Consider the following 17273-nt stretch of genomic DNA (forward strand, 5'->3'; position numbering starts at 1 on the left):
AATTCATATTATCAATTTAACTGAAGAGCTAATTTATTGGGATACCAGAGACTTTCTTAAAAACACACAAAACAAAGGAAACAAAAACTAAGAAATATTTTTGGGCCAGCATTATGGAGGCAATTAAAGAAAATGTATGAGGTGTGTGTAGGGTGGAAGAGGATGAAAAAGTAGTTGGTAAAAAAAAAAACGCTTCTAATCAGTTTTTGAGAAACGTAAATCTACAAATACTTTCACTTAAAAAAAGATTTAAAAAAGATATAAAAGATTTTTTAAAACAGATAGCATGTAATAAGCTAAAAATAAGACTAACATTTCTGTAGGAAATTAATATTAGAGTAAATACATTGAATTTTCGTATGAAAATCTTTTACTGCTAGACTCCACAGAAACAGATCTAAAGTCTTCAGTAAGTATATTTAGAGGTCTCTCGAACAGTTTTTTTAAAAAGCCTAGTTAAAAGAAAAATGAAATACATGGTGACTGATTTTTTTCTTGTCAGTTGGTTTTATTTATATCATACAAAATCCTCAGGGTCACTTTTCCAAATACACACATGCATACCATACAGCAAGCCTTTGATTTTGTGACTAACTTCTTCCGGCGCCTATGCTTCACTCACTGCATACACACTACAAACAGGCTGAACTACAACCACATGAATGTTTCAAAATAGTTACAAAGGAGGAAGAAAACAAAAAGCAGATAGTACCATGAGATAAAAATTTTTGCAACTATGAAAACATATTTCCATATAAGTTCTGTACATTAGTTTTTATATTAGGTTTAAGGTATTCTGCTACAGATCTATAAAAAATAACTATTATTAAAAGTTATTAATTTTTATGCTTTTATAAACTATACCTTTTTCTGAATTCTAATATTTAAAAACTAATTTTTAAAGTCATGTAATCTACAAATGATTTTAACCATTTTCTAATATCATTAAAAATGTTTTTAAATTCATTGGCACTTCCAGAATGAAATTAAATAATAAAGATAGCAAATAATACCTTTAACTTGTTTTTGATATTAATATAAATTTTTAAAATAATCAAACATGCTGTAGTTTGCTTTGTTCATCATAGTTTTTTATATAACTTTAAATTATATGACACTATTTATATTTCATTAAAAAATTTTCTCAGAAAGTAATGCTGGATTTTATAAAATGTCTTATAGTATGATGAAATGATTCATTAATATGATATATATCATATCATACTGAACTATGCATTTCAAGCATCAATGCATCATGGTCACATTTTAATCTTTTTAACCTAGTGCCTGATTTTGGTAGTAATTTATTTAAGATTTCTATATGAGATTAGTATTTAATTTTTTTTAAGCTAACTTTTCGGGTTAGAGTTAGATCAAATGTAAGTTTCAAATAAAATCATTGGTAACTTTAATTCTCTACCTGTATTCTAGAACAATTTAAACAGCTTCAAGTAAATTTCATCTAGAAGGTTTATAATTACTAATCTATGAACCCATTATTCCTTTCACAATAGAGTTTAGGATCTGGGACAGCAAAATGAAATGAAAACAACCAAGAAACACATCAATAAACCTTATCTTCTTAATCCCTACTATCCTCCTGCTTATCTGTCCCCAGATAAACCTCCAGCAAGTGATAAGGGCATATTTATTAAGAAGATTACCAATTGCTTCTACATCAGGAATATATGTACAGGCTGAAATTTACCTTTCTGTTGAAAGTATATGAATTAGCTTGAGCAAAAATTCACTGAATATCTGAGGACATGTTGAAGAAAGATGCACTTGTAATCGGGTAAGAAATTCTTGCATAGCTTGTGTAGCTGTTGGCCCAACCTGAAAAAAAATGAAGTTCTGTTGAAAACTGCTTACTGATCCCACTCAGAATTATTCATTTAAAAAGTATCAAGTGTTAAGTCAAGAGCTATACCGTTGTAACTTCTCATTTGAAGAACAAAAATATTAATAGTGATAGCTGGAAACCAATTTATTTTTAAGTCTCGATATATTATTTTAAATAGAAAATTATAGATTTATTATCAGTATTTTTTTCATTATGGTCTAGAACAACTTATATTAGGTTCATTTAACTTAATACAGAAAAAGATTCACCTGAATTACACGAGAAATATCTTCATAATGCTTTCAAAAGTACAAAGAACTTATGTATTGATTTTCAAAAACAATTTTATTAATTATCCCATTTCAAAACACAAGAACTCAGACTCAGAGGGGTTAAATGATCCACAAAAAGTCATGCTTCTAATGACCAGCAGAGCAAAAAATAAAGTAAATGAAAAACAAAAAACAAAACACCGTATAAACAAAAAACCCTAAAGCTTAAAACCTGTACCAATTCATAAAAAACTGCTTTCCCAAATTTCTGTCTCATCAGTGAAAAAAATGATAGTGAGAACCACACTAAGTATCCTAAAGTATGTTTTGAAATGTTCTCCTACATATTATTTTATTTGATCCTAATTTAGTATAATCATAAAACCTTAAAGGAGCTTTGAAAAAATAAAATGCAGTATAATTCTAAAAATCATTTTAGAGTTAGATAAACTTAATTTCTAATAATCAGCATACAAATCATATTAATAACCAAACTTCCTATATAAAACCAAAATATCTGAGGAAAGCTTGATCCTCAATAACTTTTACTCAGCCTTTAAAGAAAAAAAGAGAGGAAAAAATATTTTATACAGTGGCATGCCCCCTGACACCCAGGCTCTGCTAACTAGCTGTATAATTGCAGGCAATGCAAATAATGCATATTTTCTCATATGTAAAATAATGAAGTTGGAATCAGTGATTTCAGGAATCCTCACATTCAAAATTCACACAATCTTTATGTATAATAATCACTTGATAACATGCCTCTGTCCCCATCAAAACTCTGGCCCAATCTAACTACAAGTAGTTTCTTCTTTCTCATTCTTTACCTTGTCTCTTTTATTTTACTATGCTCTACAAAAATTAGTCTATTCAGTATAAGAGTACTGACTAAATGTATCCAACAGAATTTAAGCTCCAAGAAAGGCAGAGACTCAGACAGGCTAACTACTTATATCCCCTAACTACTATAACAGTACCTAGACTTAGCATAAATAAAAGCATATAGCTAAGAAAAAAAAAGATGATAACTTTGAAAGATAATCTTGAATAAAATCCATTAAAAAGCTGCTATGAACACTAAATATTTTATGTGAAAAGAAATATACTGAAGGAAAAATACTTTTAAAACAGTATGATATAGTCTACAGCCATACCACCCTGAATGTGCCCGATCTCGTCTAAAACAGTATGATATAACAAAAATTTGAATTGATAGAAAAGAAATCTGTAGTTAGACTAAAAATGCTTATAAGCTCTGATACATCTTTTATTTTCTTAACTAACAAAAGCAGTATTTCTTTTTTTTTCTTTCAGTTTCGAGATATAATTGACATCAGGGTTGAGTAAGTTTAAAGGGTACACCATAATGATCTGACTCTTATACATCATGAAATGATTACCACAGTAATTTTAGTGAAAATCTGTCATCTCATACAGATACAAAATAAGAGAAAAAAATTTTTTTTCTTCTAATGAGACCACTCAAGATTTATTCTCTTAACAACTTTCATCCATAACATAAAGGAATGTTCATATATTTACCATGGTGTACACTACATCCCTAGTACTTACTTGTCTTATTACTGCAAGTTATTCCTTCTATCTACCTTTGTTCAATTCACTGACCCCCTGCCTGCCTCTGGTAACCACAAATGTGATCTCTTTTTTTGTGAATCTGTTTGTTTCTGAACTATAATTCACCTACAACACTATGCTAGTTCCTGATGTACAACACAGTGATTTGATAGTTCTATACATTTCAAAATGCTTACCACAGTAAGTTTAGTTATCATCTGTCAACAAAGAAATTGCATTATTATTGACTATACGCTCCACAGTGTACATTTCACACTGGTGATTCATTTATTTTGTACTCAGAAATTTGTACGTCTTACTCTACCTCACCCATTTCTCTCATCCCCTCTACAACCCCTACCCCCATTACTGTATCTGTGATTCTGTTTCAGTTTTATGTTTGTTCATTTGTCATGTTTTTTAGATTCCACATAAAAGTGAACTCATATGGTATTTGTCTTTCTCCATCTTGTTTCACTTAGTATAATATCCTTTAGATCCATCCATGTCAAGTTTCTGTTTTTGTTAAATAGAACATTTAATATAATAAACGATTAAGTTAGGTGACTTGTCAATCTTGATAACAGAGATCATTAACCATAATATATTATTTTAAAAATTATTTTTAATTCCCCAATTTTTGAAATGCTTCCCTGACATTCAGGTAAGTATTTATTTAGAATGTTTATTAAGTTATACAAAATTAATGCCAAAAATATATCCCTACACAATAATCCAATAAAAACGCAAGCAAAAACTTACTACCTGCTATAATTCAATTTCAGTATTGTTATTATTATTACAAATAATTCAAAACATTTTATTACACTGATACATAAAACTTTATGTATTTAGGTACACTTAAAAGTTTTTCTTCCTTTTGCCTCGTTGCATCCGAGGAAGCAAGATGGGTCACCAGCAGCTGTACTGGAGCCACCCTAGAAAATTCGGCCAGGGTTCTCGCTCTTGCCGCGTCTGCTCAAACCGGCACGGTCTAATTCGGAAATACAGCCTCAATATGTGCCGCCAGTGTTCAGCCAGTACGCGAAGGATATCGGCTTCATCAAGTTGGACTAAGTGAACGTCCTTGAATGGATCGTCCAGCACATCTACCCTATGCAGAAACAATGCTAACTCCTTGTATATAAAATAAAAATTTCAATTATGAGTGATTTAAAAAGAAAAGTTTTTCTTTCAAGTATGCTGATTCTATAATCTGGGCCTATTATGGATTTTCAGAAAGTCTTATTACCTGTGGACTGTGTTGATTTGTTCCATGTGGACTGGTGCCAGAAAGAAACTTCACTAAAACATGAATCAAGTTTGGATCTGAAACCAGCAGATGAGCAGTACTCTCCTGATTTCCAATGGCACTGCTGGAGCCAGCTATAAAATATTAAAAAAAAAAAAAAAAGTTCTCAACAAATAGGCCCTGAAACAATGGAAATGCAGTATTTAAAACATCTTTTAATTTCAAGTAAAACTCACATATTCCTGGAAGTTACAGCTGATTAAAAGGATCTGAATCTCTACTATACTGAGTGGGATTCATTCTCTATTTTCATCTACCACAGATCTCATGCCCCTCTCCTAATCAGACTGTAAAAAATACCCAATTTAATGTGCATCTTATTCAGCAAACGGTCAATAGAAAAGAAATAACTAAATGCTCATGGTCCTTTTGGTAAGCCTATTCTTAGTAATTATTTCTCCATTCCAGAAATAGAGATTGACTTCTCAGGTAAATTTTAACAAGCTTCAGAAGATAAACTGAGGCAAAACATATTCATTTTTGCATGTCAGCTATATAAATGCTGTATACTGTTAATTGATATACAGATAACACACCCGTTTTCTGAACTGAACAAAATATCTTTGAGTCAAATCTATCTTCAGTATCACATGGTGATGTTTTAGGTCCCATATTTGGAAAATATATTTCAAATGAAAAAAATGCAATTCCATTTTGATGCTAAGCAGTGATTCAATTTAATATCTTCGTCATCATGATGATGCTTTCTAGTCAATGAAATTCAACCCAAAAAGATGGGAATGAAATCCACCCATTGCTGACATAACCTACAGATGCAATAAAGACTTCAATTCACAACCGGCTAGTCCTTGCTCTCTAATATGAACTTTGATCCCTACCTTCCAACAACCTCAAGAATGTCAAATAAAATCTAGACCTGAAAAGCAAAACCAGTAAGCATTACAGAACATAATGTAGGAGACTATCTTTGTCACTGTGAGATACTGAAAGCCACAGAAGGCACTAAAACTTCCTTTCTAAGAAGGTTCAGAAATTATTTTACCATCTTAACTTAAATGGGAAATAAGGGTGTGGGATAAGGAAAGTAGGAAACATAATAGGACTTTACAATCTGAGAAGTAGCAATTATATTTAGTGAATATATGTCTTAGAGGTGAAAAATACAAACTGAGGAATCTAGTCTTACATGTTCATGAATATTATAATCAACAAACCATTTTTAAGTGCAATGGTACTTTTAAAAGAATAAACAGCCAACACGAGACACAGACTAACATTAAACACTTGACTTTGTACTCTAAAACTAATCAATTTTACTTTAACAACTAGTACATTTTTGGAAGGTAATTTGAACTTGTATTTGTAGAGATATGAAAGTATTTATATTATAAAAGTAAAGAAGCACAAACGGTAAGATACATTAAGAACAAATTCAGAAAAGACATTAAAATAAGGAATTTAATCATCTTCACAACTATATCACTTCTTGGAAAAATCTTCTTTAAGAATCTGCTATCAAGGGTAATAAAGTATATGTCAGAGAATTAAAGGAATAAATAGATTTAAAGGATAAATGTTTGAACTTACGATTAAGCTGCATGTTTGTCATGAGTGTTAGACTATGAAGCACAAGGCACCACGTCCGGAGCAAAGTATTGGGATACCACGCTAACACCGTGAGAAAGCTAGTTATTGACGCTATGTGGAAAAGAAAAAGGGGAAACATTTTTACCCAGAAAAAGCAAATGTTTACTAAGAATTAAAAAGAAAAATAATGAACTTTAAAACATGATATTACTTTTTAAAAATCAATTCACTACCTAGTGTCCTCAAAATATACAAATAAAAAGTTCCCCATTAAATATAACCAATGCATTAACCATCAACAACATTTTACTGTCTAAGGCTCACCCTGTGACAAATAAAATAACATGTCATCACTATAAATTTGTTGTCCTTTCCAAAGTACAGGCATTTCCACCTAAACACAATTTGTGTTTTACTAAAAATCCTCACATTCTGCAAAATCAAGAATTAAAAATAGCAGGGCATATTGGAAAGACAGGGATGGCTAGACCATTCAAAACCAATACAACTTCCCCACACAAGCATGAACTAAAACAATAACTAACTCACTTGCGATGTCTAGATAAGAAGCACACATGGCAGGTAAAGAAGCCAAAAAAGTTATTAAAAATACACAAACACAAAACAGCCCCCAGATTGTACCCTTAAAACACTGTGTATATACGGTTGATTTCAGATCTCAGGCAGGAAATACAAAGCCTGAAACATCTATCACACTAAAATCTAACAAAGACATAGTTGTGTATTTCACAAAAAACAAAACCAATAAAACCTAAAGAAGCACCTTATTGGCCACATATAGCACAATAAGCATGACTGTAACAGAAACATGAGAAATATTTTAAAGTCATGAACTTATACAGGTATTTATTAAAGAAACTAAGTGGTTATAATTGCAGACTACTTATGAACCAATTCATTTTAAATTTTCACTTTAAAAACCAAAGTATTTCTAGCATTTTTCCTGCCTGTTACATAAATGGTCTCCAGAGGATAACATGATAGCATATGAAAGGAAGTTTCTCTTTATGGAAGTTTTTTAGATAATAAAGAAGTAATAGACGAATTAGATTATCTTCATTTTGAAACTTTCTATGAATTGTTAATAAGTCTAGGCATTAATCATTAGTGCCTATTAACAACATAAAAAGAGACACAACCCATGAAACTGCCTTAAAAAAAAAAAAGCCTCAAATCAGATTAAGCTCTAGGGCCAACTTCCAATTTACAGGAAATAGATATGAAATCAAATATATGTATTTATATGCATGACTGGGACATTGTGCTGTTCAACGGAGGTCAACACATTGTAATTGACTGTACTTCAATAAAAAATTTAAAAATTTTTGAAAATAAAAATTTTAAAAATACAGGAAATAGAGAGGATACCATAGGAACACAATCACTAAAAATTGGGACCCTGGGCATCCTGAAGACAAGTAAACTTCTTTGACAAATAACTTTGCAAGGAGATTTAAAAAAAAGACATGGAGGGAATCTATATATAGAGGGATTAAGAATCATAATTAACTAAAATGTGTAGACCCTACATGGATTCTATTTCATATAAACAAATGTTGTAACAGTTAAGCCAATTAGAAATTTAAATACCGGCCAAATATCTTATACTAAGGAATAATTTCTTACCCTTCTAGTCACTCTTGTTTATGCTTAATGATTTTCATGATAACAAAGTTAAAAAACATGATCAGAGCAAAATCTATAATAATAATTATTACTATTATTATTAATACAGTGAAACAGATAAAAACCTAATAATTAAAGTAGGGCCGGCTCTTGCTGAGTCAATGCAGATGTAAGTGGGACCATAAGCCAGGTATGGCTGTCACTAAGGATGAGACAGGCCATGTGAAAGCCAGGCATCATGTATATCTCTAGAGAAAATACCAGGAAAAAAATGACTTTTATTCTTCTTTAAATAGATTCCTGTAGCTAGAACTGAAGGCTAGTTCTACTCCTATTGAAGGGTATTATCCTAGTCCCACTATTTCCACATTCCTGTATTTGCCAAGAAAAAAAAAAAAAAAGAATGAACACAACTTATACAAAAATTGACATCTTCCTCCAATCTACCAATCCCCTAGAAGCTCTTTCACAATTGTAAGAAATACCAGTTTCAACAAAGCAGTCTATGAATAAGAAAATACTTGAGGAAAATAAAATGTAAAGATTAACAGAACATTGTAGATTTTGTCTGTGTTGCACACAGACATAAGATAATACAGATCAAAGACTAAGAGTTTTCTGTCCTCCTTCCTGATAATTATTATGTCAGTATATTAAAACAGGTTTTTTTCACTAAAACATTATAACCCTAATGACAAAGATTAGGTATTATTAACATAATCATTACCTTTCCAGCTTATTACTTATGCTATGTCAATAATAAATCTTACCCTGATTTAATGAAATGACAGGTATTCGGTTAGCATTGTATAAAAAAATGTCTGCTCCATTTTCTTTGTTTCCAGATGAACTAGAATTCAGACTCAATGTGAGCCACAACTGGAGAAGGGATTCCAACTGAAAAAGAATAAAAATTGACAGGAAAAAAAGTACCTATTATATTATGAAATATCATTTAAACAAAAATATTATGTATGCATCCTCATGAGTAAATTATTTTTCTATTAAATACTTTTCCTGGTTATGTCAATTCAGTAGACAAGCAAAAACTTCTTAAAATTCTAGATCAAACAAATTTTAACTTTATTAAAATTTATAATTTACCTAATACAAATGTTTTACTAACTAAAAGAGGTGATTCAAGTCTTTAAATACAGCTATGTGTAATACATAGTTGGAACCAAAGCAGTAAAAGCTTAAAATAATAAAAATTACAAAATGACCTTTCCCTGAGGCGCTGTGGTTAATCAGAGTATCTCCGGTATTTTTTCATCTGAGTATGACAAAGAAATCATCCCTGTCTGGTTGAGAATGATCCCCGTTATTTTCATCTTTTACTAGGCTGGTATTAATGTCTAAAAATACACCATTTCTCCTGAAGTCATACCTGAACATGATGGACTTGAAGCATGGAAAAAAGTTTGTTGAAACAAACATTTAACATTGGTACAGATGATAACTGTATAATAAGCTGGTTGGATTGGTTCGCTGCTTGTAAACCCCCTAGAAGTGAATCATCTGTTCCAGTGGGAGACTGTGATACTGAAAATTAAACACAATTATGATTTTATACACAAAGAATCAGGAGAAATGTTAACTAGCTATCAATATGTATAGGTAAGTGAAGATCTTTTTTAAAAAAAATTAAAATTGCATTCTTTAAAATTGTTTATCTGAAAACTTGTTTTTACAACATTACGTATGAAAGTTAAAAAGATAATCACCAAAAAGAGACGCTCCCAAATTCACAGGATTTGTCCATCAAGGGAAAAGAACTTATTCTCTAGTAATTTTTATTTTCAATTTCTTCCTAATTAATAAGGGGTTAGGGGGTAGAGAGAAAGAAAGAAGACTCTTGCCTAATACTTGAGAAGGCAGCTTTAGAATAATCTAGACTCTAATCCACTCATTCTCAACCCTGATGGCGCACTAAAATTACAGGGAAGCGTTAAAAAATTCTGATGCCAAGTCACACACCAAAACTAACGAAATGCGTATATATTCAAGGGGAACAGAGAAATAAAGGGACTCTAGTTTTTCATATATTTATAAAGTTTTTATATTAAAACAGCACACAGTTCTGCACAGGAAAATAATCAAAAGAGAGAAAATACTGAGAAGCAAAACACTAGACCAATCCTTCTGTTTTTCTCCTTTTTTCCCATATTTCCTAAGGCAAGAAATAAATGAGGACTGCAAATCAAAACAATTTAGTTTAACACAGAAAGACCTAAAACCCCGAATTTCTCTATTGAAATGGGTTGTGAATTCTTCTTCACAGAAGAAGGACATGATGTGCTTCCTAGGTGCCAACCAGTATCTCTACATCTTTACTCACTACCATGACCCAGAGAAAGCAAAGCAATTCACTAGCCTAAGAAAAATAAAAACATCACCATCTCCTCAGCAACATGCCTATCTTAAGACAGACAGGCTGTAATCTTAACTGCACTCACCTGATAGAAGGGGGTCTGCCCAAGTCTAGCATTACATCACGGGTCAGCAAACCATGTCCTAGTGGCCAAATGTGGCAGGCCACCAGATTCTGTGACACAGTTTCTTTAATAGCCATGCCTATTCATTTAGGCATATATCGTCTACAGTTGCTTTACTGCTACAAAGTCAGAATGTATAGTTGCAATACACACTGCACAGCCCCAGAAAAACTATAAAAAGTTTTCCTTCTTTTGCTGTAGTAAATCCTCTCAATTCTGCAGTTCAAGTAGGCCCATTTAGCTGTCGTCCTTATCTAGGTCCTAGACTTCAAGGATGATAAAGATGTTACTATTAAAAACCCACTTTATCAAAATTTGGATATAATGCAACAAACTCCCAGGCAGCTACCTATGCAGGCTTTGCCAGGAATTTCATTAACTTCACAACACCACAATAACAAAAACATGACTCAGGTTTTTCAACTGAATTAAAAACCACTACATGTAGGTATTTTGCTCCCCCTCTACTCTCCCAATTCATTAATCCTTTGTCTTATTTCTCAACTTGCTACTAACTTAGCAAGGGAGAGGTGAGACACAGACACACACACACACACACACACACACACACACACATGCATGCACACACATGCACAGTCCCCTCAGATTCCCATCAGACATGGAATTTAAAAATCTATCCTTTCTGAGTGCACCTGCAAATACTGAAGAGATAAATTATTCACTGTAACATTCTAAAAATAGTGACTTTTGCTTACATGTAGGAGATGTATTTGTCAATGCCTGTAAAATGGAATCCGCTTCCAGGGTAGACATCATTTTCAACATAAGTTCTGCTTGTTGCTCGAGTCCAACTTCTAGGCGAGCATCTAAGGCTACCAAAAGCAATTAAAAGGAAAAAAAAACCCAAGCTATTTAATAATTATTATTCAAGGCCTACTTCCTAAAATAACATGTTGCCATTGGAACTCAAAACAGGGTAAGGAGTGTGTCCTCACATTGGAACGATCTGGCATGGGGTATCAGAGCCACAGCAGGTAACAGCATCTGTGCAAGGGAGGCTGAGATGGGAGAGTGGATATACAGAGAGAGGTGGAGCAAATAAGTGAAGCAATGAAGACAGAAGCAAACAAATTAAGAATAATGAGAACCTCACTGTTAGAGAAAAGAGAAATACAGAAAATGAGAAAACTAAACTGAAGTCTTTGGAGTTAGATTACAGTTAAAAGAACTGATTATCAATGTGAACTCATGGCATTTTAGAGAAATAAATAGATAGAGAAATAAATATAAACACAAATGTGTATACACACTCCCTAGATTTGTCCATTAAGAGGGCAAAGAAACAACCAAAAATTAGCACTAACTATATCTAGTACTCAAATCTTGAATCCTTAATCACATCTCTCCAATGAAAGTTTTTGAAATATTTTTTTCCTTCATCAAGTGGCTAATATCCAGTCTGGGAAAGGGCATGTAAATGATGAGCCTGGGGCATCCTATTGTGCCAGAAAATGAAGAACTGCTCAAAGATGAGGTATGCCAAAGAGAAAGAGACCAGCTTAAAAGAGATACCATTGGTCAAGTCAGGGACAATTTGAACATCAAAATAAATAATGACAACACTGTGAATACACTTAATGCCATGGAACTATACACTTAAAAATGGCTAAAATAGTAAATTTTATGTTTTCTATATTCTACTTCAATAAAAACAAATAAAGAATAATAACAACAAACTATAACCCACTGAATAAAACATTTTCACTGGTCTATTCAAAACTAGATAAATAGTAATTTTTTAAAAAAGGAATAGTTTCCAAGTTGTTGCTCTGCCACCCCAATTCCCCAATTTTTTTACAAAGGGGAAAAGAGTAATTTTACAATGGAGAAGACTGGCAGACATCTCCTTTATGAATTAAATAAACTTAAAAGCATCAGCAGTGGTCCAAATTTAAAATCATGAGCCACCTAATAGGATGCAATAAGAAAGCCTGAACATTATACTTTCGTGATAGTTCTGTGAAAGATGCATGACCAAAATCTAATCATGAGGAAACAGCATACAAACCGAAACAGAGGGACATTCTACAAAATAACTGTCTTACAATCTTTAAAAGCATCAAGGTCATGAAAGTTACCTCTGACAAACTGTGGCAGGCTGAGTGAGACTGAAGAGATATGACACCTACAGCTGATCCTTAAACAACACAGTTTTAACTGCATGTATCTACTTATATGTGGACTTTTTAAAATAAATACGCAGTATACAATCCTTAGTTGGCTAAATGCATGGATGCAAGAATCTCAGATAGGGAGGGCCAACTGTAAAGTTAAGCACAGGTTTTCAACTGTGTGGAGGTGGGCACCCTCACCCCAACCTTGTTCAAGGTTCAACTGTAAATGCAATGCATATTTCTGTACTGGATGCTTCTGCATAAAGGACATTTTTATTTAGATACAACTGCTGAAACCTGAATGGGTTAATTTCCCGATTTAGATGGAATGTGCTTCCTGATGTGTTTATATACAAGAAATGTCTTGGTTTGTAAAACAAACAAAACAAAAAAACATCAGATTGGCAACTTATTCCCAAATGGGTCACGATAACAAATGTTCTCTGCATTATACTTGCAACTTTTTGGTAAATGTACTATTGTTTCAAAATTTACAGAAAGATTTATAAAAAAAAAGTAATATACTTGGTGTGACTAGAAGAGTACAAAAATAATACTCAACATGATTTCATTCTGTTTGCAAGTAAAATATAAATTTTTTATTAACAATAAAAACAAAAGAAAGTACAATTAGCAAACCCACACAACTCGCAAATGTATTTTGCAAGGTGTTATTTTGAGAAACAAAAGATGGACCATTAATAGAAGTTCTTCCACACTGAGCAACATAAAGCTCTGAATGTCAGTCACTCTCATGGCACCTCCGTAACATTCAACCCTCTCCACATACACAGAGGCTCAAATTCTCAAGAGACAAAACATGCATAAATTTAGGACTTGTTTTAAGAGTAGCGTATGCCTTAAAATATGAACACACACTTACCTTGAGACACCGAAACACTAACTGTCTGTGATCCATTCTTCTCTGTATTTGCTGGTGGTTTTGCTACAGGAATTCCAAGGCCTCCAATGTAAGGGTTGTAATTGTAGGTGCCATAATCAGCACCCCAATAGTCATACCATGTACTGCTTATTGGCTTAAAAGAATAGGAAAAAACTGTGGTTTATTTTTGCCTCTTCAGGAAGAGTGACATATTGTTTACTTTACCTAAGCTCATATAGGGCTACAAAATAAATATTCCCTTCACCCTTTCAATTTCTAAAACATACTTATAATCTTAATGATCTATAGAGATGGTTCAGTAATAGTCTCTCCATTACATCCCAAAATCTAAAAACATCTTATTTATTAGAATCTGAGAGATAACTAACATCTTGAATAAAATCTCCTACACACAAAATGAATCAAAATAAAGGAGATGTATCTCCTTTAGAAAAAGCTACAGCTAACAAAGTAGACTCTGCAATGAACTTAACTTGGATGAACTAAAATGCTGCTTGAAATGTTGAGTCCATAACTATACTTCCATGCTTGTTAGTGGTTCTTATTAACATATGAGATGTTAGTGGCTATATTAATAAAATGGTATAAGTTGTCCTTATACTGTTCACTAGTATTAGTCTACTAGCGTACCTATAGCAATTTAACTTTGAGTAAACTGAATAATGGGCTACATTAGATGTATATTTTCCTCTTTTACGTAACTAATAAATCAAAAGTATAACATGAAACATTTTAATTGCAAAGAATTCTTTAGAGTATCATACCTTAAAAACTTTGGCTGCAAGAGGATCCTTTTCCAAATCAATATCTAAAGGATCAATGTCAACTTCCATTAGATCCTGAAGTAGCTCAAGATCAATTTCTTTATCTTTTTCCAATGAAGAAAGAGGAGGTGCACCTTCAAATAATTAAAAGTGATTTCTTTTTGGTGGAGTATATAACATAAAATTTAACCAATATATTGCTTTTAATTACAGAAAAAGTTACTTTACTTATGTATAACATATGTTCCTACTGATATAAAAATCTCTAAATTTTTATACTTGACAATTAAACATTAATAAGTATGTAAATATACCATTCTATAACACACAATTAAAAACACCAGTGCAATAACACCTGATCTCCTAGGGAAAAAAGACCACAGTACTATATTGAATCAAGTGGCATAAACTTTGCTATTACAAATAATTATTAATCATTTCTAGGATGGACAATATTATTCATTTTATTCCCTCCAATACATAATTTATTATATTACATCCAGTAGTTAAAGAAATGATACCCAGTAATAAAGTGAAAAGCAAAGATTTAAGTTTTAAAACTGCTATTCATCTTGTTTTTCTATTATGAATTAGAAATTAATTTGCTCTCAGATGACTCCAAATTCTTAACTAGCCTTCTATTCCTTACAATCCTTATTTTTCTTCCCTTCCTACCCTCTTTTATTCAACATATATTTATAGAATGCAGAGAAAAATGCCAGCCTGTATTAGGTTTTCAGTATATGAAGATTAATAAATTTCTACCCTCCAATAAATTAACAGAGCTTCAGAGGTGAGGATAGACTACAGAAATCAAACCAACTACAGCATGGTAAGTGCTATCAGAGACAATCAAGAATGTAGGCAGCACCGATGGGAGCCTCCAACATTGTTGGTGGTAAAGGAAAAAGTTCCTTGCACGAGGGCATGCTCTATGTGAATCTTAGATAAGGAGCTCATCATGCAAATAAGAGAAGAAAGTCTATTCCAGATAAAGGGACTATCAGGTAGAAGGGCTAAAATCATGAGGGACTCTAAGATTAAGAAACACAGATGGTTGAAATGACCACAGCATCTGCAATATATAAATAACTGATAATATAATGACTAAAACAGAGTCTTGAAAACCTGAGAGTATACCAAAAAGGACTGTGCATGCTAAGATACAAATTATAGTTTTTGAAAAGGTAGAAAACAAGGAAAGAAAATAGAACAAGAGCCTTGAATCTTTCTGTCTTCATCACTGTGTATCTTTAACTATTTTCTAGGTTGTACAGAGCTAAAACAGATCATATCAAAATAACCTGGACACTATGAAAGGATACCATTTTATTATAAGCATTCAGAAAATCAAAGCAAAACATATTTATCAGGAAAATAACTGATATGGTTAGTAAGGCTAAAGATCTAATATAAAACTTAATTTTATACTTCATTAATACTTTTAATTTTGAAATATAATTTTCATTTTTCTTAGAAAGATCTAAGGATATTTTAAGTAAAACATGATTCAAAGAATGTACCTGTTATATCATGTGTCAAAGGTTCATCTATAGTTTCCAGCAACTGAACTGAAGACTGCTGAAGGGAGTCATCAGAGTCGCCAGCTGTTGCACCTACATCATCGCTCACTGTTGCTTCCTCCATGGCTTCTGCAGCCACTGGAGCCAGCAATTCTCCTGTAGGTAAGAAACATCATAACTGCTTCAGTAATTTATAAACACACATCCAAAACATATTACAACATACTTTTTCCTCCAGTTTAGTGAATGAAAGCATGTGTACTCTATCACCTATAAAAATTCTGAGGCAAGTGAGTCCCCACCTATCCATGCTAGGACACACTGTATCATCATCAAATGCTAAGGACAAGTGACTAGCAGAAAACACAAAATGTAAAATATAAACAAGGAGTTATTATATTCACTTTACATATATTAACTCACTTATTCAACAAAATAACTTCATAAGGAAGGTACTATTTTACAGACTGAAGAAACTGAGGAACAGGGAGCACCTTCCTCAAGTCCACATAAAAAACCAGGAAGCAGCCCACTGCTGGTATTAATGAGGAAGCCTACTACCTCCAATATTCCTGCACTTTAACAACTCAGCTCCTCCATAAAACACTTGGATTTAACTCAGCTGTCAACATAATTAAATACAAAATAACCCTAACTGGTTGCTACTGCTATAACATGAAAGAAACATTTCATGCTTTTGAGGTCACGGTTTCCATTTAAGATTATTTTGTCAAGCAGAGGCAAGCTAATTTTGACATATCCTATTAAAAATAAATCCTAACCAACCTGCTAAAATATCCTGTATCATACAAGTTAAGGAATATTGAGCCCAAGCACCGCCCCAAGATATATCTCCTCTATTGAAGTCAGTTCCAACCAGAAGTAATAGCAGTCTTTCCAGCTGGGGTTCATTCACAATCTCACACAGATGTATAGTTGGCCTGGTGGCATTCGCAATACGTGCAAGAACCTGCAATACATTTCACAAAATCATATGCTATAAATAGCAATTACATAAGTTTTCTCCTAAAATTAAGAGTTAGAGTAATAGTTTTCAATGAGATACACTTTTGATGTCAAAATGACTGTCTGACATGGAATGCAAAAGAAATATAATTTCATGGATCAAATATTAAAATCTGGTTAAAAATGTGGGTTGAATAGTTTAAAATAATTTCTGTAAACAATGAATATGCTACAGGAAAGCCTTCCAGTAGCATAATACACCCTTCACTGCTATAATTTGATCATT

At 32.4% G+C, this 17273-nt stretch overlaps 1 protein-coding gene and 1 pseudogene across 4 annotated transcripts in view; one reads left to right on the forward strand and one right to left on the reverse strand.

Moving 5' to 3' along the window:
* Positions 1 to 17273, reverse strand: part of BIRC6 (baculoviral IAP repeat containing 6) — a 193619-nt gene that overhangs the window by 91002 nt on the left and 85344 nt on the right. For all 4 annotated transcript variants that reach the window (XM_015242776.3, XM_031684939.2, XM_031684936.2 and 1 more), the window contains exons 36-45: positions 16808 to 16991; positions 16022 to 16177; positions 14499 to 14632; positions 13714 to 13867; positions 11412 to 11528; positions 9588 to 9742; positions 8971 to 9097; positions 6554 to 6664; positions 4946 to 5079; positions 1709 to 1836 (exon numbers count right to left, since the gene is read on the reverse strand). In XM_015242776.3, coding sequence (XP_015098262.2) covers positions 1709 to 1836; positions 4946 to 5079; positions 6554 to 6664; positions 8971 to 9097; positions 9588 to 9742; positions 11412 to 11528; positions 13714 to 13867; positions 14499 to 14632; positions 16022 to 16177; positions 16808 to 16991 — 1400 coding nt within the window. The remainder of the gene's footprint in view (positions 1 to 1708; positions 1837 to 4945; positions 5080 to 6553; positions 6665 to 8970; positions 9098 to 9587; positions 9743 to 11411; positions 11529 to 13713; positions 13868 to 14498; positions 14633 to 16021; positions 16178 to 16807; positions 16992 to 17273) is intronic.
* Positions 4574 to 4865, forward strand: LOC116283500 (small ribosomal subunit protein uS14-like; annotated as a pseudogene).

Source organism: Vicugna pacos, chromosome 15 (assembly GCF_048564905.1).
Source record: "Vicugna pacos chromosome 15, VicPac4, whole genome shotgun sequence".
Classification (NCBI taxonomy): Eukaryota; Metazoa; Chordata; class Mammalia; order Artiodactyla; family Camelidae; genus Vicugna; species Vicugna pacos.